General features: G+C 37.2%; 1 protein-coding gene across 2 annotated transcripts in view; it reads left to right on the forward strand.

The window, feature by feature from the left end:
* The window catches only part of NISCH (nischarin), a 32,151-nt gene extending 8,120 nt beyond the window's left edge, over positions 1-24,031 (forward strand). The window contains exons 4-21 of one of the 2 annotated variants that reach the window (XM_074913984.1): positions 2,104-2,152; positions 3,806-3,969; positions 5,473-5,568; positions 7,131-7,226; positions 7,810-7,962; positions 9,228-9,296; positions 9,741-9,926; positions 10,229-10,357; positions 10,815-10,928; positions 11,762-11,870; positions 14,537-14,658; positions 16,026-16,081; positions 16,516-17,832; positions 18,255-18,429; positions 19,719-19,872; positions 20,469-20,597; positions 21,540-21,701; positions 22,642-24,031. In XM_074913984.1, the coding sequence (XP_074770085.1) occupies positions 2,104-2,152; positions 3,806-3,969; positions 5,473-5,568; positions 7,131-7,226; positions 7,810-7,962; positions 9,228-9,296; positions 9,741-9,926; positions 10,229-10,357; positions 10,815-10,928; positions 11,762-11,870; positions 14,537-14,658; positions 16,026-16,081; positions 16,516-17,832; positions 18,255-18,429; positions 19,719-19,872; positions 20,469-20,597; positions 21,540-21,701; positions 22,642-23,270 (3,909 nt within the window). In that variant the 3' untranslated portion in view covers positions 23,271-24,031. Of the gene's footprint in view, positions 1-2,103; positions 2,153-3,805; positions 3,970-5,472; positions 5,569-7,130; positions 7,227-7,809; positions 7,963-9,227; positions 9,297-9,740; positions 9,927-10,228; positions 10,358-10,814; positions 10,929-11,761; positions 11,879-14,536; positions 14,659-16,025; positions 16,082-16,515; positions 17,833-18,254; positions 18,430-19,718; positions 19,873-20,468; positions 20,598-21,539; positions 21,702-22,641 lie in introns of those variants that run through there. The other variant, XM_074913985.1, reaches the window with a different exon arrangement.
* The last annotated feature ends 1,750 nt before the right edge of the window (positions 24,032-25,781 follow it).

Raw genomic sequence — 25,781 nt, forward strand, 5'->3', positions numbered from 1 at the left:
TATTTCTTCCTCTTGTTGTAATGTTCATCCTTTTTTACTTTTCCAAAGAACTAACATTTTTTGGATATGAATGGTTCCCTGTTTCTATACTGTACTTGTGTAGTAAGAGCAAAATTGTTGCTTAATCTGAATTTCTTTGCTTTAGGGAAGCCTGACTTGAGGTATAAACTCAACTTGGAACTTTAGAGTACTTTTAAATATTTACCCCAAAAAAAGTCAGTTATTCAGCAGAAAAGCTAAATACCACAGCAGTTCTACTGGAAAATAACTTTCCTGCAGAACTTTGATCCTTTAAAATACCTTTGTTACCAGACAGCCCATCTGCATGCTTGAGCCATTACAATCCCTAATATTGCCTCATTAGTTTATATAGGAATGCTGCAATATTTTGTCTGTTCTTATTGATAGTATTTCCAGTAGGAATAGTTTAATTTTATTTCCTGGTTTAATAGAACTAAATGGAGTTAGAAATACCTACCATAAATACATTAAAACCACTTTAAAGCCTTTACGTGTCACAGGGAAAAGCCAGGTACAGCTTAGGAAAGAGAAGCAGTTGCATGTGAGGGCAATGTAAAACGTTGTTGTTACTTTGACATTAAATAGGATGTCTGCAGTGATATGGGGATGATTATTTTGTTGCACTGTCTTATTTTGTCATCGTAAAAGATCTGGTTTCTTAACTTACAGATAGAAGCTTTTGCAGGAAAAGAATTGAATACCCACAAACTGCTAAGACACCTGCAAACAATGGACTTCTGTGGGTTTGATGCATATAAGTAGTTAGAGCTAAGACAGAGGTCTCTTGTAGACAGAAGAATAGAGTTGCTTTTTTTTTGCTTCTTAGTCATAACAGTCCAAGTCATAATCTTGTTTTGGTTATAAATGTTGAAAAAAATTCTGCTCTGTCCCAGATGATGAAAAGGATACAGAGTATAATTTTCAGTTAAGTCTCTGCATGCCAGATGAGTGTAATTGGCTTACTCAAATGAGAGTCAGAATTGTTGAATTTTGTTTGGAATGCAGCTTCTAGCTTGTTATTCTCAAAACTGTGGTGTGGAGGCTTTGTTCATCCTCAGTGAGTGGGGTTTCAGTTATACTAAGAATGTGCTTTTCTAAAATGCCTGCCTCATCAAATGAGCTAAACTGTCTGCTGCAGATGTCCTGTGGATTTATTCCCTTGGTAGGAATCATGAGGGATTTGTCAGCAGAGTAAACTCATCAAATATTCATTTTGTGACGATCCATAATATCTGTTTATCCTTTGCAGCTACCTTAAAATGAGATGCGTGTGCCTAGGGGAAGCTTCACTATCACAAATAGCTTTATTTTTTCTTTTTGTGGGCTTTTGAGAGAGAACTGTTGGAAATGCTCAGAACTATTTCTGGACTTCCACAGAGCATTTGCTTTTTGTGGAGAGAAGTATGCCCAGGTGGGAAACACTTGTACTGATCTTTGTGCACCTTCAGATTGAGAAAGAACAAATCCCTGCATTGAGAGTTTTCAGCCTTTTTCTTTCCTTCTGGAGGTTGAGCGCCTGGGTAGGTCCAGAAGGGTGGAGAAGATGGAGGATTGGGAAAAGCAGCTTTTGAATTACTCTGTGGCAAGCATAATAGAGTTGGAAGTCCAGAAGACTGATTACTTCTTATATCTCTCTTCTTCCCTGTAGCTGTTAATCTAAAGTTTTCTGTCTGTTAGTGATACTCCAAGGAATGTTGAGTGTTCGATGCATTATTCTTAATGTTAATAATGCTATACTTTTAACAGTTTCTTCAAAACGGAGCTTTCTTTCAAGTTGGGCTAATGATGGCTAGCAATAGTTGCAGTATTGCTGTTGCCCTTTTCTAATATATGCGATTATTTAAATATAGTTCAGTATCCTCCATATTGGAAATGAAAAGCATATGAAATTAAATTATTTCATGTCATTTTTATAAAGTATTTTCAAGTTACATAGAAATCCATAAGACACAATCACAGTTGATTTCTGTTTTTAAAAAGTCCTGTACTGCAGAAAAAAAAGGACACTTCAGCAAAGGTACATGTTGAAAAATTGGAGCCTTAAGTGTACATAACTCTATTACAATGGATTATTCTTTGCAGGAGATCAATGGGATTACTGCTGCATTGGCTGAAGAGCTCTTCCACAAAGGTAGGGAACTTGCAAGAATTTAACTGGAATGGTTTCCTCTGTGCTTGTGTTCATATGCCTGTGATATTTATTCTCCAGACAATGAGAGATCTGAATCTTCCATATCAGACTGAGACTTTGTTCCCCTTCTTTCTCTTCACCTTTTTCTTGCTGTTTGCACTTTGATTCAAACTGCATTTTGGGAGGAGCTGTGCAGCTGTGTTTGGAAACAAAACAGAGAAACTGGTGAATTTAGGTATTAGAAAGGGCCTACTACTATGTGTCCTTGAAGGACAGGATGTGGTACTGTGATCAGAAGCTTTTGTTAAGCTTTCTGTCTTGGTATGTTTTGGTGTAACCTGTAAGAAAGTTTGGTTTATATCAGTGAGTCCTGATATAGTACATGTTAAGTGAAAGAGGGCACTTATCTAAACTAATACTGTTCTTCCAGAATTCAGAAAAGATGAGTCCTTCTGGTCAGTTAATTAAGGGATGGCCCTTTCTGAGGCTGGCAGATGGAAATAACATGCACTTACTGTAACAGCAACAGCTCTTAACTGGTCCATTAGCAGTCAGAGGATTAACCTGTGCTAATTTTGTTTTTAAGGACATGCTAGATGCTACTGTATAATTCCAGTTGGCTGAGGTGACAGATGAAGCATGTTTCAGCATGCCACTTCAGATCATTCTGGCACAAAATTAACTTTAGGTGAAGCCGTTTCAGAGGGTCCACCCAGCAAATTTTGGAACATTTTAAGGAAGCTTCTGAAAAAAATCTTTGCTGACTTTGTAGTGCCTGCGGTCTCACTGATACCAGAATCATTGATGTCTGACTGTTGTATATTAGTGTAGCCTTCCAGTAATGTGCAGATGGACTCTTGGATTTGCTCCCACTGAAGCCAAAGGGAATTTTACTCCTCAGAGCATTTCTGAGAATACTGCTTATCATGAAAGCTGATGCTCTCTTGTCCATGAAGTCAAACTGATGTCCCTAAAAGGAAGAGGAGAAAGATACTAATTCCACATGTGCGTGTTCTGGTTGCTGTAGTTCACATTAGCTCTCATGCCTTCAGAGAGGCTTTTGGGTGCTGTTCCTTACTGTTCCTAGAATGAAATGGGATTGTAAAAATATTATCAGATAATACATTTACTGTTCTGGGAGTTTGCATTGGTATTAGTGTGGTGAAAGTTCTCATACTCTCCAAGAAAACATATTTGCTACAATTCTGCATTTAGGCAACGTAGCAAAAGATGTAAGGTCTGTTTTTTAGATGGCAGGCAGTGGTTTTTCTGGATAGAGTAAGTCCTAACTGCTATAGAACTTAGGGATACCTTGGAAAAAGTTTAGTATCTCTTACATTATATAAATGAACTTTTATCTGATTCCAGGCCTGTTAAGATTGAGGGAAATTTGCCATTAGGAGCTTCAGGCTTGTATGATGAGAGTGCCTGTTTGAACACCTGTTGTAGTCTGGTGTTAAAGACCCATAAAATCTTAATTCAGCCATTCTAGTTTAAAGTGGCAAAAAAAGACATTGTTTTAGTACCTCAGTTGTGAGTTTAGAGTATAAATGACAACCATTTAATCTCTAACATTAGATCTTTCATGTACTATTTATTCTTTTGTAACTATTGCAGCAGCTGTGTTTGATACCATAGTATTCTGTTTTTCAGGAGAGCAGTTGCTAATGGCTGGAGAAGTCTTCACCATCAGACCCTTGCAGTTATATGCTGTCACTCAGCAGTTGCTACAGGGGAAGCCTACATGTGCTAATGGAGATGCCAAAACAGATCTAGGTCATATTCTGGATTTCACTTGTAGACTCAAGTATTTAAAGGTGAGCTATACTTGCACAAATACCGGAGATGATGTTTCTGCCAGACTAACTTGATTCTTAGCATGCTTTTGGAGTCTAGTTTGAATGCACAAGAAAGTGATAGTAAACACCTGCAAGCATTTAGAAGTTAAACAGGTGTTTGTTCTGTCAACCTTCGATACACATACAGTTCTCTAATAAAAATGCTGATTCTCCAATGTTACTTCAGCAGTGCTTTCTGTAGAGATGCAGTCACAGAATCTTAGTGGGTGTTAGTAGGCATGGGGAGATAGATAAATATTATTCAACCCTGCATTCTTTACAGACACTGTCTGGTAGGCCAGTGTATATGTATACATGTGTGTACATGTATAGGTATATAAATCCAATCCCCTTTCTCACCTTTGTATCTGAAAGTTAAAAAAAATGAAACAATCTAACGAAAACCTGTTTCATAGATGAGATGGCCCTGAATTTCTAGCTAATATACTATTTCAGAATAAAAGTTAAAATGGCCTCAAACAGGTAATTTTTATTCTGAGCCAGTTTGGTTTCTTCCTACCAAATAAGTGAATTGGAAAGACTTTTCCCAAGTAATTTTTTTAATGCTGCTTCCTACAGCTCAAAACCACTTTTTTGCCCCTTTATTACATTAACTGTGTGGTGTGTCCAAAGGGGAAATAAAGTAGTGGACTGGGGGAAGCTTCACTGGAGAACATAAGAAGTTGCAAATGCAAAACCACAACTGTACTGGTATTCCTGTGGATCTTCAGTTGCCTTTGCTATCCTCTGTGTGTATAGAATCCCCTGAACAGAAAATTCTCTGGCTGGAAAAGACCATGTTATTTAGAAAAATACTCATCTTCAGAATTTCTGGCTATTCTGAATGCATGTGAGTGGGCAACTTTAGAGCTTGTAAGATACAGGTAAGACCAGACAAAAACCGTGGAGATTTCTCCCAAAATATATTCACAGCAAACATAAATGAAATCACCTGTCTTTTATGCTGCTGACATGCTCTGAGGCCAGAATCCAATGACCACATGGAAATATTGGATGCATTTTTATTAGATGTGTACCAGTGTCTAATGTTTTCTTCAAACCCATCTTGTTAATGCCTTGAATTTCATCCGCTGTAGTAGAACTGAAGACAGTTCTGACTTGGAGTATCCAGATGTTTCAAGGAAGTTGTTTTTAGTGCATGTAGCTCTGGCTTGGCCATCTGAGATGGAAGCCTTGGTCAGTCTTGTCTATGGTATTTTTTTTGCATTCCCCATGTCCTACAAAATACAAGCACAAGGTGGCAGTTCAAGTTCAGTGCACTTAGCTGGAGCAACTAACTTTTTTTTTTCCTGAAGAGTTAATCTGCAAGTTTCATTAATCATTCTAAACTTGAAAAATTGGTTGTATCTTTGGCTGTCCTTCCAAGCTCCTGTATTTGTCCTAATGCCTGTGTAAGACTATCTGAAATGCACACAAATTGGGTTATGGGCATTAACTCTGTTCTTAAATGTTGATTACTAGGTCACAGGAACAGGGGGACCTTTTGGAACCAGTAACATTCAGGAGCATCTCTTGCCTTTTGATCTGTCAATTTTCAAATCACTTCATCAAATAGAGGTATGACTGAGATACTTATCATATTATAGAGGCTCTGTGAATGCCAGGTCTGCTGCATATCTCTCAGAATTGGTAACTGTATGCTTTGATTTGGTGTTGGAATAGGGGAGTGCAGTGTTTAGGACTTTCATTTGTGAAACTATTTTTTCACAAGTCTCAGAAATAAGGACACCAGATTTCAATGTTTAGAATAGCTTGCACTGTGTGTGTCTTCAAAAAGAACGTGATTTCCAGCATATACACAGAACCTAGAACAGGGTGGATTTCCATTGTCTTGAAGATCTAACCAATTGGTTATTATGGGGTCTCTTATTTCAAAGTAATTTTTGTTTGGAAAGCACCAAATATTTGTGAAAATGTTCTGACATGAAATTTGCTTGTGAAAGTACACTTTTGGGTATAGTGCTTCTTGCTTGATAATTTGCAGATTTTTTTTTTTATTGGTCTGCTTTCAGTGAGAGTGGCAGGGTTTCTAGTAGAAGTTGTTCAGTGAGTATTTTAAGAAATATTTTCCTGACTTCAGATCTTTCCAGAGAGAGAGTATCTGATTTTGTCGCAGTCTGTACTGTGTCCGCCTTTGGTGGATGCCGTACATTTTCTAGTACATGAACACTTGTCTCATTGATATGGGAGACTAAACTGGTTAAGAACTGAGGTGGATTTCTGAAGTTAGTGATTTATTGACATTTTCCTGTGGGAAAGAAACTACAGCAGGCTGGAGAGTAACATTCTGCATATTGCAGAATAGTATCAATTTTCCTCTTTCCTGGGAGCATGGAGAGTTTCAGGTGTAGCTTTGCTTGAAGTGTGGGGGAAAAAAGGACAGGGTTTTGGTCTTTGAAGACTTTTAAACTATATTCATGAAAAGTTTTGGGTTGTCACAAGAGTGACATTTTCATGTCCAAAAATTAACAGTGGTAATCTGGAAAAACCTTTTTCGTGGGTGGCAAGAGCTCTGTGTCTCTGTTTAGTGTCTTTACCCTGATAACTTGACACTCTGCAGGAAAGGACCTGGTTGCTGGACAGAGACTGTAGGAGACCTTTGGTGGTGGTGTTCCAAACTGAGCTACAGAAAGAAGACTTTGTAATCTTAAACTTAGTCTGTGCAATTAGCTAGCTAGTGTATTAAAAGCTTAGATTAGTATCTTCAATTCCTAGGCATTTCTTTTGTCTTATTTACAATAATGAACATATGATACCTAAATAAATGTGTCTGCAGATAGAGCCGTAGCTTGAGGTACCTCTCTTTTTGGTAACAGTAAAATAGTGTCCTGTTAAACTGCCTGGGTAGTTTCACCTTGAAGAATACATGAGACAGGCAGAAAGTCAATGGAGAAGAAGCTTTGTTCAAATAAATGTTTGAATTTCACTTTTCAGTAGTCATGTCTCTAATTTCTTGCTTTAGCTTTACCAAATGTTGGTATTTCTGATCTGATAATCTCATGGGAGTGCTGTAACTAGTTTCCAAATTGGTGGACAATCTGCTATTGAAGCTTTTAGCTGCCTCTTCTATGTCTCATATTTGTCTAGTATTTCTGACTGACATATTTTTTTTTAAACAGATCAATCATTGTGGGGGAAAGCTTATCAAAGGGCTGACTTCATCAAAGCATGCTCTGGCCACAATGAGTGTTCGGTTTTCAGCAACATCAATGAAGGTAAGAGTGAGTTTCTATTTCTGGTGAGTGTTCAAAGCACATGCAAAAATAACATGCACGTTGTGGAAATATCTGGAGTCCATGTACCTTTCTGTACTGCCAGTTGAATGTTCTACTTTTGAAACCATGGAACTGTGAAAGGGTTTGCTAATCTTTCAAAATCTCAACTTTTAAGTGGAGGAAGTGTTTACATGTGTCCCTTCACAGGGACATTTCTGATGCTTTTATTGGAATGTATGTTTCTGTTATTCACCCAGAACCAAATGCATATGTCTTTCTGTTCTCTGGGCTTTGATTTGACAAGGGATATCCAGTATCATAATTTTCACAGTCCTGCTATTGTTTCTCCACATTTCCCAGTTTGGATTGGCTGCTAGTGTTGGAACTCCCTCTCTATGGATCTAAAATAATTCTGACCCTGGACCCTGTCAGCTCACAATTTTAAGTCTTACAACGTTAATCTAGGTGATTATGAAGCTTAGATATCTCCCTTACTTACATAAGGTTGTTTGGATTGTTTTCAAAACCATTAGCTTTCATTGAAGACGTAAGCATAATATTTTAGTGTGCTTGTCTTAAATAGGAAATCCTAGTGCCTGAGGCCTCTGAGTTTGATCAGTGGGAGCCAGAGGGTGCAACTTCAAGTTGTCCTGTGACAGCAGTTATCCCAACTTGGAGAACTTTAACAACTTTGGATATGAGTCACAATAGCATCTCTCAAATTGATGACTCAGTGGTAAGAAATATTTTTTCATTTCTGGAAAAAAAAGTATGACTGATCTTCTGTGGCACATTACACAGCAGAGATTTTGCATTTGCTTTGTATCTTTTTTCTGAAAGATTTTCAGATGCAGTTACTTTGTGTTGATTAGCTATCCAAGTTAAAGTTTAGGAGATTTTTTTCTTTTACTGCTTTGACATTTTCTTTGCTAAAGGAGAAAAGTTTGTCATTCTGTGCTCTAAGCAACACTTGCATGAATACTGGCTTTTTGAAACATGATTTTACTGTTTGTGTTGGCTTTAGGCCACTTAGAAAAGATCTTTTTTTAAAAAAAGAAAAAAACCTCTTGGGCTCAACTTTGGAGTGTTATCAAGGCTGAAGTTTCCTGCATATTTACAATCCTGTGGCTTGCTGACAGCCTTCTTGACATCAAAACCATATGAAGAGCATAGAAACAGTTTGGAGTATTTTGCCAGTACCTTACAACTACTTTTTGTAAATCAGTTAAGAAAAAATAAATTAGCATTCATCACAAGAACAGGTGTCAAATATGAACATAATTTTTTACTTGAACTACTCTTGTGAAGAGGAGGAAGTAGTTATGTCTGTAGCTTAACCTAGAGATCATGGACTTGGGGGTCAGTTTCCTTGTTAAGGATTTTTTGATGTAGACTTAAGCTTCTTCAGATCTGAGTCCAGGCCTTAACTACAAGGCAAGTAAGTGGTGAGATTACAACCAAAATAAAGTGGATGCAAATACACTGACATCATGATTCAGCATCAAATTCAAGATTTGAGTCCTCCAAAAATAAAAGGCTTTCTGGTTTAAAGTGGATTTTGGAGAAGTTTGTGTGACCTTGGCTACTATAATCAAAACATGGAAACAAATCATTCAACTTGTTTGTTTTTTGGAACTTTATCCAGGTCTCTGTAACATAGATATGCTTGCTTGATAAAATGGAAATACCTATTAATGAGTTTGATCTATAGTTAATGGGGCTAAACTGGGAGCAACTTACTTGTCTTCAGTGGGAAACCACGTGTCAAATTAGAACTTAACCACATTCCTCAGAGTAACATGTTTTTCTTAAGAGCAAGATTCAACTCTTGTGTTGTGCTAGGTCATACGTAATGCTTGTTTAATATGAAAAGCTGAGAAGAGAGGCTGTGCATTGGATGATACGTGTCCTTTGCTTGTTGGTCAGCTGACAGTGAAGGAAGTATGGTCTTATTTATAAGCTAAAATGCATTTAACACATGCATTTTTTTTCTCCTTCCAGAAATTAACTCCGAAGATTGAATTTCTGGATTTGAGTCACAATGGTGTCTCTCTAGTAGAAAATTTACAGGTAAGTGATTTTTTTCCAGACTGCCTGAGATCTTAGAACACAGGTTCTCTTATTTCAGAATTTTGTTGCTCATCTTTCTCATGGAGACTAGTTTAAGCCCAAATAGCTTATCCTTCATGACATCATCTCTTAATGTTGCTTTTCTTAGTTGCTCTGGATATCTTCATTTCTTTGCCAATATTGACATAGAACATTTAGTTCTTAGCTAAATTCATTGACTGCCAGCTTTATCTGTGGGTTGGTAAAAATACAGTTGAGGAAGCTCCCTTTCTGCAAGCTTGAACCTGTGCAGTGAACCATTTCAGGTCATGTTTTTCATGCTAGGCAGTGTCCAGCATGAAAACACTGTTGCAAGAAAAAATTAACAAGCCATAATACAATGTCTTTGTTATTGTTTAATTTTAGTGAACTGGTGTCTGATACGGATTTTCTGTGCTTTTGTAGCATCTTTACAACCTTGTTCACCTGGACTTATCCTACAACAAACTTGTATCACTAGAAGGTGTTCATACAAAACTGGGAAACATCAAAACTCTGAATTTAGCGGGAAATCAGCTGGAAAGGCTCTGTGGTCTTAACAAATTGTACTCACTAGTCAACTTGGATCTGAGCAACAACAAAATAGAACAGGTAATAGTTGATTTTCTATGTCAAGTTGCACAATGTGTGTGACTGTCTACAGAGAACAACCTGGTTGCTGGACAGAGGCTGTGGCAGACCTTTGGTGGCGTTGTTCAAAAGTCTTTTGAGACTTAAAGCCTTTTTGACTTTTAAAAGCCAGAGTCTTTTAGTGGGTGAAAATGCAAATAAAATTTGCCATAGCAATTTTTCTTGGTTGTTGTATCTATGTAATTTATGTGAAAAGTGTTCAGTCTCCATGCTGACTTACGTTTAGCCAATCTGCATTCATTCTTTTATCCAAAAACTTTCAGATTGATGAAGTAAAAAATATAGGAAACCTCCCATGCTTAGAAAAGGTGGTCTTATCCAGCAATCCGTTGAGCATCATCCCTGATTACCGGACCAAAGTACTTGCTCAGTTTGGGGACAGGGCCTCAGAGGTAAGCCATGGTGTACTTCTTCCTTTGAGGCTGGCATTTGAAAAAAAAAAAAATCTGTTTTAAAGCCTGGCAAGGAAAGTGTGAATGTTCTAAAACATGATGAGTTTTTAGTGTGTGTTAGAGAAGGACTTTAGATAATGAAACCATGTTAACATTATTTGACTATGCTCTTGGATCTAAATGGAAGTTTACCCTGTCTTCATTGGGTAACAGTATGTTAATATTGAAACACAGTTGTGCTGAAAGGGTGTTAAGCTTACCAAGCATTTCTGAGTTTGCATTAAATTTCTGTTGTGTTAGAGCAAGGTCTAATGTGATAATTGGTGTTGTGTAATGATTATGAAAATGCTCATAGTTTGCATTAGCTAAGATAATTTTTGATTATCACGTTAATAGAAATGAATTGCAGAGGTGCCTTGTTTTCAGTATTTTTAGATGCTCTAACATATTATTTTAGGTCTGTTTGGATAACATTGTTACCACAGAAAAGGAACTAGACACTGTGGAAGTGCTAAAAGCTATTCAAAAAGCAAAGGAGGTGAAATACAAACTGAGCAACTCTGATAAAAAGGTGAGTGTGGTGCTGAGTAGAACGTGCTATGTACAAAAGCTTACAAAAAGACTTCACAAATTAGATCTAAGCAAAATTCATTAAGCTTTCCTTAGAATTCAAGTTTTTACACTTTCTATGTGCTTCAGTGTGGGCCTCTCTTTTCCTATTTAGTTTTCAGTGTAATTTCAGTAATTATCTGACCTTCCTTTTTGTGCTGGCTTGGGAAAGGGGAAGTGGGAGGAAAAGATAAAATGACTTAATGGTGTACACAGTGAATGTGCAGTTGACCTCAAGAGCCATATTTTACATCTTGTTACAAGTATTGCAGAGGCGTGATTTTTTTTTTACTGCTTGTGATGCTATTATACTGAAATGACTTCCCTAAACTTTGTCATTGTAGGTGATTAGCAGTAGGGAAAGAATCAGAAATTTGAATCCTTTTTGCCTTCTCTTGTGTGTGTTTGTGTGATGTGTAGTTAGTCTTGTTTTGGTAGTAAATTTATTATCAGAACCTGTCTGTCTCTAGAGTGTAGAAATCCTGGTTTCATTATCTTGTGTTTTGTGAAACTTGCTGCTAGTTTTGTCAATAGTTGTCAGTACAGTGATTAGTCAGTGATCAGAATGACTTCTCTAAATGAATTTATTAGTGGAATTCCACTTAGCATGAAAATAGAAACTTCAAAGGATGTGACATGTCGTGTGTTGTGTCTTTCCCCCCCAAGAAAAGAGGCTGGCATTAACTTTCCTTCTACTAAAATTGAGAAAGCTTGCATAGACTTATTTTAGTTCAGGATCTAATGTGTCCTGTGTATTTAGGTTTTTCTTTAATCACTGCATACTTTCTTTATTAGATCAGTGAGGACTCCAGGCTCACTGCTGCCAGCTCCAAATCAAACTGTTCTTCTCTTACTGTTCGTCCTTCCTCTCCCTCTCTGCCTCGTCCTGTCAGCTCCAGCCAAGGTAATCATGTATGTATCGTGCTGCTGGGCTGAGCCTCTTGGTTCTGCTTTTCTAAGCTGCATTGATATACATGAATATTATGTGCATGGATTATAGGGTTTATCAAGACAAAGCAGAAAGACCTGGTAGTATTGGCTTAGAAAGTGGAAGTGGTATGTATATAAATCAGCAAAACTAACCTGTTTGCTGTAGTGTTAATAACTGTAGAGGAAGGCTGGGTACAGGACTACTTTTGCTGCATTGTCCTGCAGAAATCACCAGCAGAGGACTATGTATCTTTTCATAGTTTAGATACATGCCATGGTGTTCTATCAAGACATGTATAGACATGCTTTAAATTGCTTCTCTATTCTTGGTCTGCAAAATGTGAGCTCAAGAAGCATATGTTCCGTTATAGCTTTTTTGCAAGAGCTGCATTTCTATCAAACCAGAAGGACAGAAAAAGGAGATAAGACAGTTGTGGGATTAGTGTTCTAGGTGAGCCTGTGGTTTCAGCACATCTGTAGTGAAAATAACCTGAAAATTATTTTCACTGTATGTTTCAAATAAGTGTGCTTGTTGCATTAGGAATTTAGAAGAATTACTTATCTTTTAGCTTTTGCAGGAACCTTGTAAGAGTGACTTATGTGAATATTTGTGACTGAGAAGAAGTGATAAAGATACTTCTTTTGCTTTTGCCTGATTGAAAACTTAAAGTGCAGTAGGATATGCATAGTGGGAGAAGGCTTTGCAACCACTTAAAAGAGCAGAGATTATATTCTCAATAATTCTGGGTGGAACAGTTTAGTCTTCCCAGTAAATCAGTAGATTGGTGGATGGAGGAGAGAAACATGCCTGAAAAGCTTGATCTTTGAAAAAAGTCCGTTGCTGTGATTTCTGCAAAATCAGAGGTTTCTTAGAACAATTTTATTTTTATAGTGAACTGGCAGCATTTGAATAAAGGACAGACAACTTAGATACAGATTTTGTTGCTGTTTATGTACTTCACTTGCTTTTTTTAGCCCTTCTAGATCACTTTGCACCTGTAGATGAAATTTCAGTTTTTCCAAAATGAAGTCAATGCTCGCTTTAAAGTATTAAGCATTTAAGTTACAGGATTGAGACAGTCTGTCTATACAACAACCTGCAGTTTTATACAGGACTAGCTGTAAAAATGCATGCTAGCAATCACTGTGACTTTAAAAGATACCTGTCAATTGTCTTTTTCTATTGCACTAAATGTTTAGGAGCAAATGAGTCTTGGGAGGAAAAAAAAAAATCCCAATTTTTTCTGAAGTTCTTGGGAGTTTTATAGAAAGCCTTGGTATAAGGTTCCTTTAGTAGAATCTTGGGGATGGCTTTTATAATGGGAAAATGAGGACTAGAGCAAGCTATTTCTCATCTTTAACAATAAAAATTGATTGTTTGCTACATATCTAGCTATCAAGGGTTGTTTTCAAAATACTGATTTTGAGAAATCTATTTTTAAAAAATTAAAATATGCTGGGCAATTAGTTTCACTGCTAGACCTTAAATCATGAATAATGGAATTAATTTCCTGATATGCTATTTCTATGAATTGTTTTCTCTGCAGTTTTTCTAGACACCATCTGTTTCCGTAACATATTATTCAAATTAAATGTCACTGGCAAATGGTTTATGGAAAAAGATTAAATATTTATATAGGAAACAGAAAACCAAGAATAATGCTGTCATGTTCTGTTTTTCCTGTCAGTTTGAGTTTCCTTCTTGCTAACACAGTATTTTGTTCAAGTAATAAATACCTCTTGTGTTTCCTCTGACTATGAGATGGTTTGATGTAATCTGCAAAATTTTACTATCAATCTAGAAAGATACATGCAGGAGTTTTTATGTTCAAGCCAAAAACATATCAACACTTTTTTAATGTTAATTTAAATGTTAAAAACTTTTTAATTTAATTACAATTTAAATTAAATTAAAAACACTGTAGTTCTGCTGTTCGTTTGCCCACTTACATATGTGAGCTGGATGGCTCAGTGGTGATACTGAAAATTGATTTGGTTTGTTGTGTCAGTGCAATGCTGTGAATATCAAAAAGGCAAAAAGTCAGATCTCCTAGAGAATGTTGACATCTATGCATTCGTAAGTTTTTACTGATGATTCAGCTTTGAACCCTTCAAAAACGTTCTGAATAAGGGGAGATAATCATCTTGAGTACCATTTAGGGGGACCAGACCTGAACCTGGTTGAAGGTTTTACACAGATCTGCTTGTTCAGTTGAAGCCTACAAAAATTTGAGAGAATGCTACAAAGTTTACTGAGAGTTCTCTGCTGTGTTTTTGCCAGCCTGGCAATGTTTGGGTAAAAGTAAGTGTTAGTATTAACAAAACTGACTATGTCTGATAAAACTGAATTATGTGAAGAATTCCTACACCAGATATTGGGGTTTAAATTGATTGTTAGCTTGAAAAATGAAATTTAGCAGGCTTTAATGCAGCTTTCAGTGCAGTTAATTCAGTAATTATTAGACTAAAATTTGCCAGCTTTTGTTTTGTCCTGGCTATTATGTGAAGATACCATTAGCATTAATGATTTAGGATCAGATCTTGATGATACAATTTTAATTCCTTTTGTTTGGCAGATACAATTAGACATTCATTTTGGTTTACTTCAGTGATTTTAAGAGTTGTTTATATTTGTTCTAGAAATAATTTGTGAAGGAACAGTCCTAGCTAGCAGTTTTTTGCAATCCAGTGGTTCGACTCCTACAGACCATACAGTTCCCCAGAGATGCTTTGAAATACCAGACTCCAGATGTAAAAACCAGGTAATTGCCATCCTTCTTTACGGTATTTTTAAAAGTGGTTTTCCAGTCTTATTTCTGATATTAAACTTCTGTGTAGTAATCAAGAGCAGATTTTTTTTGCTTCTCAGAACTATTATAATGGAAAACATGGTAGTTGCAAATTTGAGTCAGGGGGTTGGTCCACCTTGTAAATTAAATGCATAATCCAAGTTTACCACAGTTGCAGAGAATTGTTGTCGCTGTCATGACTGTGAGATGTTCACCCAGTATTAGTATCACAATCATGTAATTACCCTCTTAGGTAAGACTTCTATAGTACTAGTTTTTGGAAGGCGATTCTCTTAGTAGAGTAGAAAAACCTTCTTCCTATCAGTAGATAATAGTCTTAATTTGTCTCCTTCAAGCTCCAGTTGTTTGATAACTTCTGAACTGTGATTTAATTTGTTGTATTGGAAACACTCTTCATATGCATGGCTTCGAGGAATGAGACAGCAAAACTTGGGGGAATCTCCTCCTTTGCTACCCGTGTAGTTGGTCTTTAAGTTCCTTTACCTTTTTGCCTCACTTTACGCTGTTTCAGTAAAAATTTGTAGTATGCTGAAATGTCTGTGGATCACAGGTTGAATCTGTTCTCAAGTCAGCAGCAGAGTTTGTTCCTTTCCTGCCTTAATTGAATGCCCAACCTAGAGTCAACAGATAGTGTTTCAGGATCCTCAAATGATTCTCCCCCTCTACTCCGCTCTCATGAGACCCTCTTGCAACCTCCCCCTTCAGTGCTGTGTCCAGCTCTGGGGCCCCAGTATGGACCTGCTGGAGCGTGTCCAGAGGAGGCCATGAAGATTCTCAGGGGGCTGGAGCACCTCCCCTGTGAGGACAGGCTGAGACAGTTGGGGGTGTTCAGCCTGGAGAAGGCTCCAAGGAGACCTTGTAGTGGCCTTTCAGTACTTAAAGGGGCTACAGGAAAGGTGAGGAGGGACTCTTTATCAGGGGTATAGGGATAGGACAAGGTGTAACAGTTTTAAAGTGAACAAGGGTAGATTTATGTATAAGGAAGAAATTCTCTACTGCAAGGGTGGTGAGACACTGAAAGAGGATGCCCAGAGGTGTGGTGGATACCCTGGCAGTGTTGAAGGCTTTGAGCAACCTGGTCTAGTGGAAGGTTGCCCCATGGGCAGGGGGGTTGGAACTAGATGATCCTGAAGATCCCTTTGAACCCAAACCATTCTATGATAGCTGTTCAGCTGCCTGTGAATATAAGTCAGGACTTTGCAGTGAGTTAGATAGCTTTAAATGTGCGAGCCAACATTAACTTTGCTTTTCATGTATGCTGAAGTCTGACAGCAGCTGTAAGTAGTTGAGATTTTCCTGGGTTTTTTTCTTTGCCTTAGGCACCTGCCTCTCTATTGGATTCATTCAAAGAGTATGGAAGTGGTCATCACATGTGGTAAGCTAGATATAAAAGTTCTGGTTTAAATCCTTGTTAGCTTTTGGGTAATAACAGTAGATGCTGCATTTTTAAACCTGGCCTTTAAGGCAAAACAGTTTCTGTCGTCATATGCTGCCTCTGGCTTTTTTTGATCTAAAATCAAAACTTGTAAAGATATGCTTATTGGGAATGGGAAACGGAAGACGAGTTTTAGTTTTTACCTTCTATATAATTACATGCTACCAGCCTTTAAAATCAGTGGCTGTGTGCAGTACAAAGATGTTTTACAAAATTACATTGACTTAATTGTGGTAACAAGAGTAAACCTCAAAGTTCTGAGAAGCAGCACCATGAACTGTAGGTAGCTATGACTGGTTTTAAACTCAAGCTTATACTTACTGTGACTTATTTCTTTTGAAGCTTATACTTACTGTGGCTTATTTCTTTTGAAGTTTGGATCGTTCAGAGGAAGAATGCTGTGCAGTGCCTGACCCCTGTAACACTGTCATCTTGCCTTTTAATTGTATGTCATACACTGCCACAAACCAAGATTTTATCCAGCACCTTTCTGCCTTGATAGTGCAGACTGTGCAGAGATCACCCCCCTCCTTTACAGAGAATAAAGGAAGTCCTCCAGGTGATTCCAGAACCACAGACAAAGAAGATGGATATTTTGAAATGGGACTTCATGAAGGAGATCAGACTTTTGAGTTCAGCACTACTTCAGATACTCAGTCATCTGACAACATAGCAATGAAGAGTGTTGACATAGTCAAAATTCTCTGGAGTTTTTCTATTCACATCCATAAAGGACTCAGGCAGTTTGCTTCCTGTTTGGTTTTGACTGATGATGTGCTAGCTGTGTTTGAGATTCCTCATCAGGAATTGAGAGGAAATTGCCAGCACATCCCTTCTGCCTTGAAATTAACGCTGTGTTTTCCATACACTGACCTAACAGAATTTGGCTTTCTCCTGCCAGAAATCTGTTTAACACTGAAGCTGAAAAACAGTGACAACTGCTTGCTTGTTGTTTCAGACTCCCAGAATCTTCAAGACTTTTATTCCTGTTTACACACGTGTTGCTCTCAACACTACACATCAGTGTTACCAAGCTCCACATTGTACTGTGGGAAAGCAAACCTCCAAGAGTTTCTCTGTCAGCTTATGGAATTGAATTGCATTTCAGCAGAAGATATTGAAATAAAAGGTTGTTTCCCAACATACCTTGTGTATGGAAGTAAAACCAGTGTTCAGAAAATCTTGCATCAACCAGAGTCAGCTGGCAAAAACAAAGAATTGTCGAAAAACGCTTTGTGTTCTGCACTTTATTCTTCCGTGTATAAATCTTCTGACCAGGGTCCCTGTGTGGTCCATCCATGTTGGATATTTCTAACACCTCAGCATTTGTACATAGTAAAGGTGGATTTCAGTTTACTGCCAAGTAAATGGATAGGCCCAGAAGAGTTGGGAAGTGTATTTAAACTGAATAGGATTCCGTTAGCATCACTTGTGCTGCATCCAGCTCATAGTTCCATCCAGCAGAAGGGTTCATTTTTGGATGGGCATGTGCTGGAGTTGCTCGTTGGATACAGATTGGTTACAGCAGTGTTTGTTCTACCTCATGAGAAATTCCACTTCCTGAGAATCTACAGTCTTTTAAGGACACTCCTACAGGATGTTAAGACTATTATTATTTTCAAAGCTTCAAGCAAATCAGATGCTATAAGAAATCACGTTGTGGAGGCAAACAGACATGGTCAGTCAGCAAGGTAACAATTCCCATAAAAGGTCTGTTGCACAGTGCTGAAGTTAATGTGGCCTAGCCACTGTGTTTGGCACTTGTCACTGTAATTGGGTTTGGCCTGTAGTATTGAAGTGCTGCTCTTTCATTCTGCTAGTCTGTAGTATATATGAATGGTTATCCTGGACTGTACCTGTCTACCTTTTCTGTTTGTTTTGTTTCACTGTTGCAACATATTAATAAAATGTATTTTCTTATGGAAGGAGACTTCCTATCTGTTCTTGCAGGCTGAGGTCATGGCAGATTGATAGCTATGCTCAAGATAAATCATTTAAACTGTTAAGAATAGAAGTTGCCCTTTCCTAATTTCTGAATAAAATAAGTATTAATTCTTGCAGGGTAAGAGCTTTGTTTCCTTAAACTTTGAAGTGTCTTCTGGATCTCTCCTAGCTTTTGCAAGCCTCATCTGATGCTGTCATCTTTATATCCATCTGAATTTCTCATGCAGAAGATAACAGAAGATAACCAGATTCCTGTTCACCTTCATGTTTCTGTCTCTCTTCAGTATGTGGCTGGGCTGAAAGGAAATGCCCTAGTTGAATTTTTCCACGGCAACATTGCAGAGGTATTGTGCTTAGCCCAGGTGTATAAAAAGATGCCTTGTGTCCTTTCAGTACTAGACAGTATTTTAAGAAGAAATTCCCTGAACAAATTAAAAACAAGAGTTAGGCTCTGCAAAACCTGGAAGCATTTTGGTCAAAAACCTGTTTCTGTTACTCCATTTTGGGTCCTTCACTGCAGTGATTGGGATCCTGCTGGGCATATTTTGCTTTCAGGGATCCTTGATGCAGACCAGGAGAGTACATTAATGTATGTCTTGAAGATATGTTTACTCCAAGAATGTTCCTATTTTTTCTTTAAAGTGGCAAAAGGAAAGAAAAATAACTGCAGTGGAATTGTTTTGTGTTGGTATCTAGCTAAACCAGTAAGTGTCTTGACTGTTTTGTGTAATGTGGAGTGCATTAATACAACAACATGCATGGCTGTAGGTACTTATAATTTAATTAGATCAATTTAATGAGGTAAACTTTAGATAGTTCAATATATTTAGATAGTTAATAAATTAGATAAATTTATTAAAAATTACTAAATTTATCTAGATAAATTTAATTAGATAAACCTAATTTCTGAAAAACAGATTTATAGTCTGTGTGGGGAACACCAAATTTAAAAGTACAAATCTTACCTTAAATTCATGATGTGACTTTTTGACTGATAAATCAATGTGGTCTGAGTGCAAATGTCAGTTGAAAAGCTTATTGAGAAAGCTTTTCAATTTTTTTTTTATTCCTTTACCTCACTTCCAAATCTTTTAAGTCAGCACGAGTTATAAATTGTGCTTCTCTTGACACTAGGAGAAGATGATAAGAAAGTAGGCAACTCATCTGAGGATTCACAGTAAGCTCATCAAGCTAGAATCTGGGAAGATGCCTAGTTGGAACAGCAGCTCTAGTGCCAAGCTGCGCTTCTGTCCTCTATTAAGGATCTTTGAATCCAAGCCCTCAGTAGCATCTGAAGGCTCAATAAACTTGTTGAGGCTTGGAAGGCACCACTCCTCTGTTGATTAAAATTTTGTGTGCAGTGTCTGTTGTAGAAAGTCTTTCTCATGTGCTAGATTTTTTTTTTCTATTTTTGGTTAGAAAATAAGGAATAATGAGACCACAACAGAAAAATAATTTTCTTTTACAAACATCAGACATTTTCAGTAGACTGCTATTGTGCTCTTTGGCTATAGCATGTTCAGAGGCTTCTGATTTTGAAATTGTTTTTCTAGTAGTCTAAAGCTGCCTCTAAGGTGATTACCTGAAATATCAGGGTGTGCAAGTGATTTATGAAATACAATTTACAATTTAGGTGGAAAATGAAGAGTTGAGACATCTCATGTGGTCTTCAGTTCTGTTTTACAAAACTCCCAATGTGGAAGTGATGGCTTGTGTGCTTCTTTCAACAAAAGCTATTTACTTTCTGTTGGATGATTCTTTCATTCACGCTGATGAGCACCAGTCAGGTAAGATATAGCTATTTTGATCCTTTAATAAGGTTACTAGCTTAATCCCTGACTCTCTGTTTGTCTTCAGTTTAAGTACCACTTTTTGTTGATACTCTTACTTGGAAGTCCTAGTTGAGGGAGAGTGTGGCATAGTTTGCCATATGCAAAGCAATAGCGTGAAGCTTTTATGTTAAAAAAACAGAGTCTTGAGTCATGGCTGCTTCTCAGACTTCCATGTGCCATTGTATCCATGCTTTCCTCAGGTGTCATTTCATAGTCCCTAGCATCACCTGAGCAGCTAAAGGCCCTTTCGTAACCAAAATGGTAAGTGAAGAGTAATGAAACTCATGGTGTACATTCAGTTAATGCAACTTTGTTAATGTGTCTGCTGATTTAAATCTGTGATGTGACAGCTACTTCAAGAAATGCTGCTAACAAGGAGATTTGGTTCTATTTGTTGCTTGAGAAATAATTTGCCACTATTCCCACTTTTTTCCTAATTTTGTCCTCCAAGTGTGATATAGGTATAGAATTCTGTTATAAAAATTATGCTTGTGGAAAGAAGAATATTTTTTTGTCTTTTGACTTTTTTATTGTATAACCTTTTTCAACAGATTTTTGGAACAAAGAAAACTCAGATTGTGAGAATAGTTCTTTCCACCTCTCTTGCTGCTTTGTGCTAAAACTTAATGACCTGCAATCAGTAAATGTTGGCCTGTTTGACCAGTACTTCAGGATTACTGGTGAGTACAACTTGTGCTCTAAGTTTCCCCAGTTCTATCTTGTCTTAGATGGATTCCTGTCTTTATTAGTGAAATGGAAGAGTATATTATTTTGTTGCTTCTCTTTCTTAGAAATTAAGTTAATGCAATACTGGTGCTGTACCAGTAGGCTGATAATACTGTCTTGCAACATCTTATAATTGAGGTAACTAGGAAGCTTAATATCAATGAACTAATTGGTCCCACAAGTGATTTCAAAAATTCTTCTGTCTTAACAATGGAACAAAAAGAAAATCTGAAGACTTTTTTGTTTTTCTGAGGCTTTGGCTTGCAATAAAGAGTAAAATCAAGGTACAATTCATGTTGCAAATTACATAGTTGATGGTTGACATTTTGGATGGAAAATGAGACATTAAAGTTTACAAAAGATAATGATGTCAATTTAAAATTTAATGGAAATAATGTGGGTAAATTTTCTGGGCTGGTGCTTTGCCTCAGTCCCACTACATGCAAGCCTTATGTTCCTTTGCTCTAAAATGCCTTCTAATTGTGTTGAGACCTCGATGTGGGGTGGGAAAGAGGGAATAATCCCTGTGGAAAAGATTTAAAGTGATCTTACATATAACAAGTTCACAAAGAAAACTGAGGGCATTTTTTTCTGTAAGACAAATTGTAAAGATAATATGATTATAAAGTTGAACCCCTACAGCAATAGTTGAACAGTTAAATCATAACTCTACATCATATTTTAAATCAAGATAAATTATATTCTTTATTTTTGAGGGATTTATAAGGATGCTATTATTCTTGGATTTGAAAGCTTTCTGAATAATGATGCATGTTCTCAGGTGAAATAATCCTCACAAGAAATCTTTCTTGGTGACAGTTGCGTGTTGATTGAAGAAATTATGATTAATGCCACATACAGATTTGCGAGTGGTTTATATTCTCTTTTCTCTTCAGGACACTCTGCAGATCATATAGTCACCTGCCTGACAAGAGACAGTTACAACACTCACACATTCATGCAGCAGCTTATGGCAGTTCTGTCACTGCTTGCACGCACACCTTCACCTGAACCAGTAGATAAAGACTTCTACTCTGAATTTGGGAGTAAAAACACAGGTAAATGATCTTTTCTACATGTCATGAGTTATTTAGGCATCATACTTAGGCCACCTAAAGTGTACTGATTAAAAACTCTCTTGAGGGAAATTTATGCATCAATTGTTTCCCATCCTGATACTTTAACCAAACTCTCTGACGTTAATTCTTAAATGTGCCAAATCTGAACAGAATTGTTAAATATAAACAGTCTTGCACATGTGAAGTTAGTGATGGCTCCTAGAGTCCAGCAGAAACAGCACTTCCTATACAGTATTTTGTGGTGTGTACTGGTGTAGTTCCCATTGGAAGGTTCAGCCTAACCTATAAAGTCTTGTGAGTCATCAAAGAACAGTGAAGGTAACAAAGTCTGAAGTTTACATTTTTCTTTGCTTGGTCAAATAAGAATCCTGTCATTCTGTGAGAATGTATTGAAGTGAAAACTAGACTTTTTAAGGTGTTTGGGTTCAATTCCAAGATCAGATGAAACTTCTTTGCTTAGAATTCTGAAGCCAGTTGAAAGCATGAAATAAAATGGCACTTTCCTGAAGAATGATTGTTGCTATTTCAAGGAGAAGCTGTATAAGCCCAGAAAGTGCAAGGTTTGATGGGAAGTCATACCTTCTATTAGACAATTGATTTATGTGAAAAAAGCAGGCATGCTTTTTTCAAGCTTTGCTATGTTGTATTTCAGCACTTGAGAGTGGGGGACTGCAGTGTTACCTCCTGCCACTCCAGAATGTAGCATGGAACAGAGGAACATGCTCATCCAGTTCATGCCCTAAAAACAATTTATGTGGCTAGAAATTTGCAGAAAAGTATGTTTGTTACGCAAGGGGAGACTCCAGCAGAGATCTGCAATCCAAATAAAATTATTTCAATATTGTATCTAAGTAAAACCATATTAAGGTAAGCATTGTATAGCACTAAATAGAAGTGTAATAATCTATGTTTCTTGCAGGAAAAATGGAGAATTATGAACTGATTCACTCTAGCAGAGTAAAGTTTATTTATCCAAATGAAGAGGAAATTGGGGACCTTGCCTTTCTAGTGGCAGAGAAGATGGATGGTTTGACTAATCTTCAGTCCCTCAACATCCTTCTGTATGTGTTGGCATTTCAAGTAAATCATGCTGAAGTATCTGCCCAAAACACTAGTTCACTTCAACCTAAAACACTTATATTAACCAGCTCTGATTTGTTCCTCTTTGATGAAGATTATATCAGTTACCCACTACCTGAATTTGCTAAGGAGCCACCAAAGAGAGATAAGTATCAGCTTGCAGATGGAAGACGAATCCGGGATTTAGATAGAGTACTTATGGGGTATCAGACATATCCACAGGCCCTTACATTTGTGTTTGATGATGTTCATGATCAGGATCTGATGCAGAATTTAACACTGGATCACTTTGGAGAAACTGATGGTGCCCCAAAGGGAAATGCTAAACAAGAAGGCATCAAGAGCAGAGAGATCCAGTGGTACCTCTTTATCCCCAGTGCAGAAAGCAGGGAGAAATTAATTTCATTGCTTGCAAGACAGTGGGAGATCCTGTGTGGTAGGGAACTGCCTTTGGAACTCACTGGGTAGTTATTGCACAGCTACGTGATTTCAGTCTCTACTATAAAGTAAAGCACAGTGTTTAAATAGATAGCACCTGTCACATTCTGGTTTTTTAATAAGGAGCTGACCTGGACTCCCTTGCTCCCTAGTGCAGTGAACATTTAATAGTACATAGAAATATTCTGAGGTGTTAACTGGGAACTGAACTTCTTGTAAAGTATTTTTTATGCAATAGTATATAATGAAAAAAATCATGACACATCCTGGGAAACTGTATGGAAAAATTAAGGAGTCAACACTAGATATACTGTCGTCTAGGGCTGTTAAGGTTTCTGTGATTTTTCTGTATATAAGTCTTGCTGTTCTATACAAATACTAATGTGTAAATAAGGGTAAATGCTTGTGTATGTTCAAGTGCAATGTTCTTTGTACAAGAAGTATTTTGGGTATGCTGCTAATGCTTATTATTTAATGATCTTAGTTTTACAGATTATTTTCTTTGAGGCCAAATGTAATTATTTGCTGCCAATCATAAACTTAGCAGTGAAATTTGAGACACAAGCAGGTAACAAATTTTCATATGAAATTATTTTCATGGGCATTCTTTTTCCTTATCCTAGGATAAAGAATTGTCTGTTAAAGATCCACTCAGTATTGTCTTGAAATTGGAAATACCCAACATGGGTATGTGCGCATTTTGTCAGCAAATAATGAGTTTGTATCTCTGAACACAAAGTCTTTCTTTTGCCTATCTTGTCAATACAAATAAAGTGTAATTTGACAGTTTTCTTTTGGCCTTGTCTTTATTCAAGCTTATCTTGTGTTTACAGTATACCATATGGCAGTTCAGCAGCACATATTATGTTCCTAGAGTGTGTTGTAAAGTATGAAATATGCAGCAAGATGAAAGAAAACAGTTTATTCTACTATGGCAAGCTTGTACTGGTCCAGAAATAGAGCTGAGTCATGGAAACTGAGGATCTGCAGTTTCTAAACACAATTTAAGGAGGATTTATTTTAATTACTTTTGCTTCTGCATCAGATGTTAGGGATTTGCTTTCCAAGCTGTCATCTTTAGCTTGAATACTACTGTGCCTAACAAGTTTTAGCCTTCCCCAAGACAGTACTTGCAATTATGAAGAGAAATACTGAGACTTTGAAAAAGACTGTTCTAGGTCCACTGAGATTAAGAAGAGAAGAATAGTTTTGATACATACATGCTGCTTAAAACTGATATTCTTTAAACATGTACAGAAATGTAGGTTGGAAGAGACCTGGAGGTCTAACAGTCAAACTCAAAACAGGGCAAACTTCAAACAGATTGCTCAGAGCCTGGTCCAAACATGTTTTGAGTTTTCTCCAAGAATAAGTCCACAGTGGCCCTGGGAATTTGGTGGTTCCATGGAGTATTTGTCCATGCTGATGAGGAGCTTGGCTGTGCTCTTTGGGTTCCAGATGCCAGGAATGTTGCAGTCAGTGCAAGGATGACAAAAACACAGGCAGCCCAAGTCAAATTATATTGCAGGATGCAGTGAGCCACCAAAGAGGTGAGGAGCGTTACTTGAGTGCTGCTCTGTTCACAGATGATGAGAGGAAACCTAACCCCTCTCAGGTTTAGACTGAACTGAACAATTAAGGTAGATAACTACAGACTCTTGGGGAAAACTAAACTTTCCTGTACTTTAGAGGTATTCTATTCCCTGAAATCTCAAGGACACATGTTCATTTAAGCTTAGTTGTCATTAAGTAGAAAACAAATTTCTAAAATAAAATCCTTGGGATAATAAAATTAAAAGCTTAGGTCTTCATTAGTTATTTCCAAAGTAGCACTGTTAATCACTTATTTGTAATTACTGTAGGTAACGCTTAAAAGGAGCTTGTGGCAACTCAAATAGTCTGATCTCTGAGCATTTGAGAACTTAGCAGATGAACAGATCATTCACAATATGGTTTATGGTTTCAGTGAGTGCAAAGGGAATCTGTAACGAGGCCTTTGGAACTGCCTGGGATTTGAGTCAACATGAGTAGATATCTCTGCCTCTCATGCTAGGGATTATACTTGTCATTGTTTCTGGGTGTCGACTCTACTTCTATCTTATTGGTAAGGCCTCTCCTGGGTGATGCCCTGTGCTTGAGACAGACCTGTGTTCTGTTTCTAAGCATCTTTTGTAAAGCCCAACTGTTCAGATGTATATTAATACGGTTCTGTATGTCATAGAATCATGTATTAGAATAAGCAAGGATAATCCTCTCCTTGTTACATACTTTGAGCAGTCAAGGTCTCATTTCAGATCTTATTGCAGGAAGAACACAGCTGTAATTAAACTTGAAATTCTTTTAAGTCAACAGCTGTTCAAAACATTAAACCTGTCCTTTTGGGTCAGATTATTAATCCAGGAAGCAGGTACAATTCCCCCTTGATCATGGTAAACACTGATCACATTTTAAGATGAACAAAATGTTCACTAATTCATTAGATATGTACTGCATTATCGCTTCATTCTTCCATTAAGTATCTCATCTATGGTCTTTATTTTC

This window comes from Athene noctua, chromosome 10, assembly GCF_965140245.1.
Source record: "Athene noctua chromosome 10, bAthNoc1.hap1.1, whole genome shotgun sequence".
NCBI classification, from domain to species: Eukaryota; Metazoa; Chordata; class Aves; order Strigiformes; family Strigidae; genus Athene; species Athene noctua.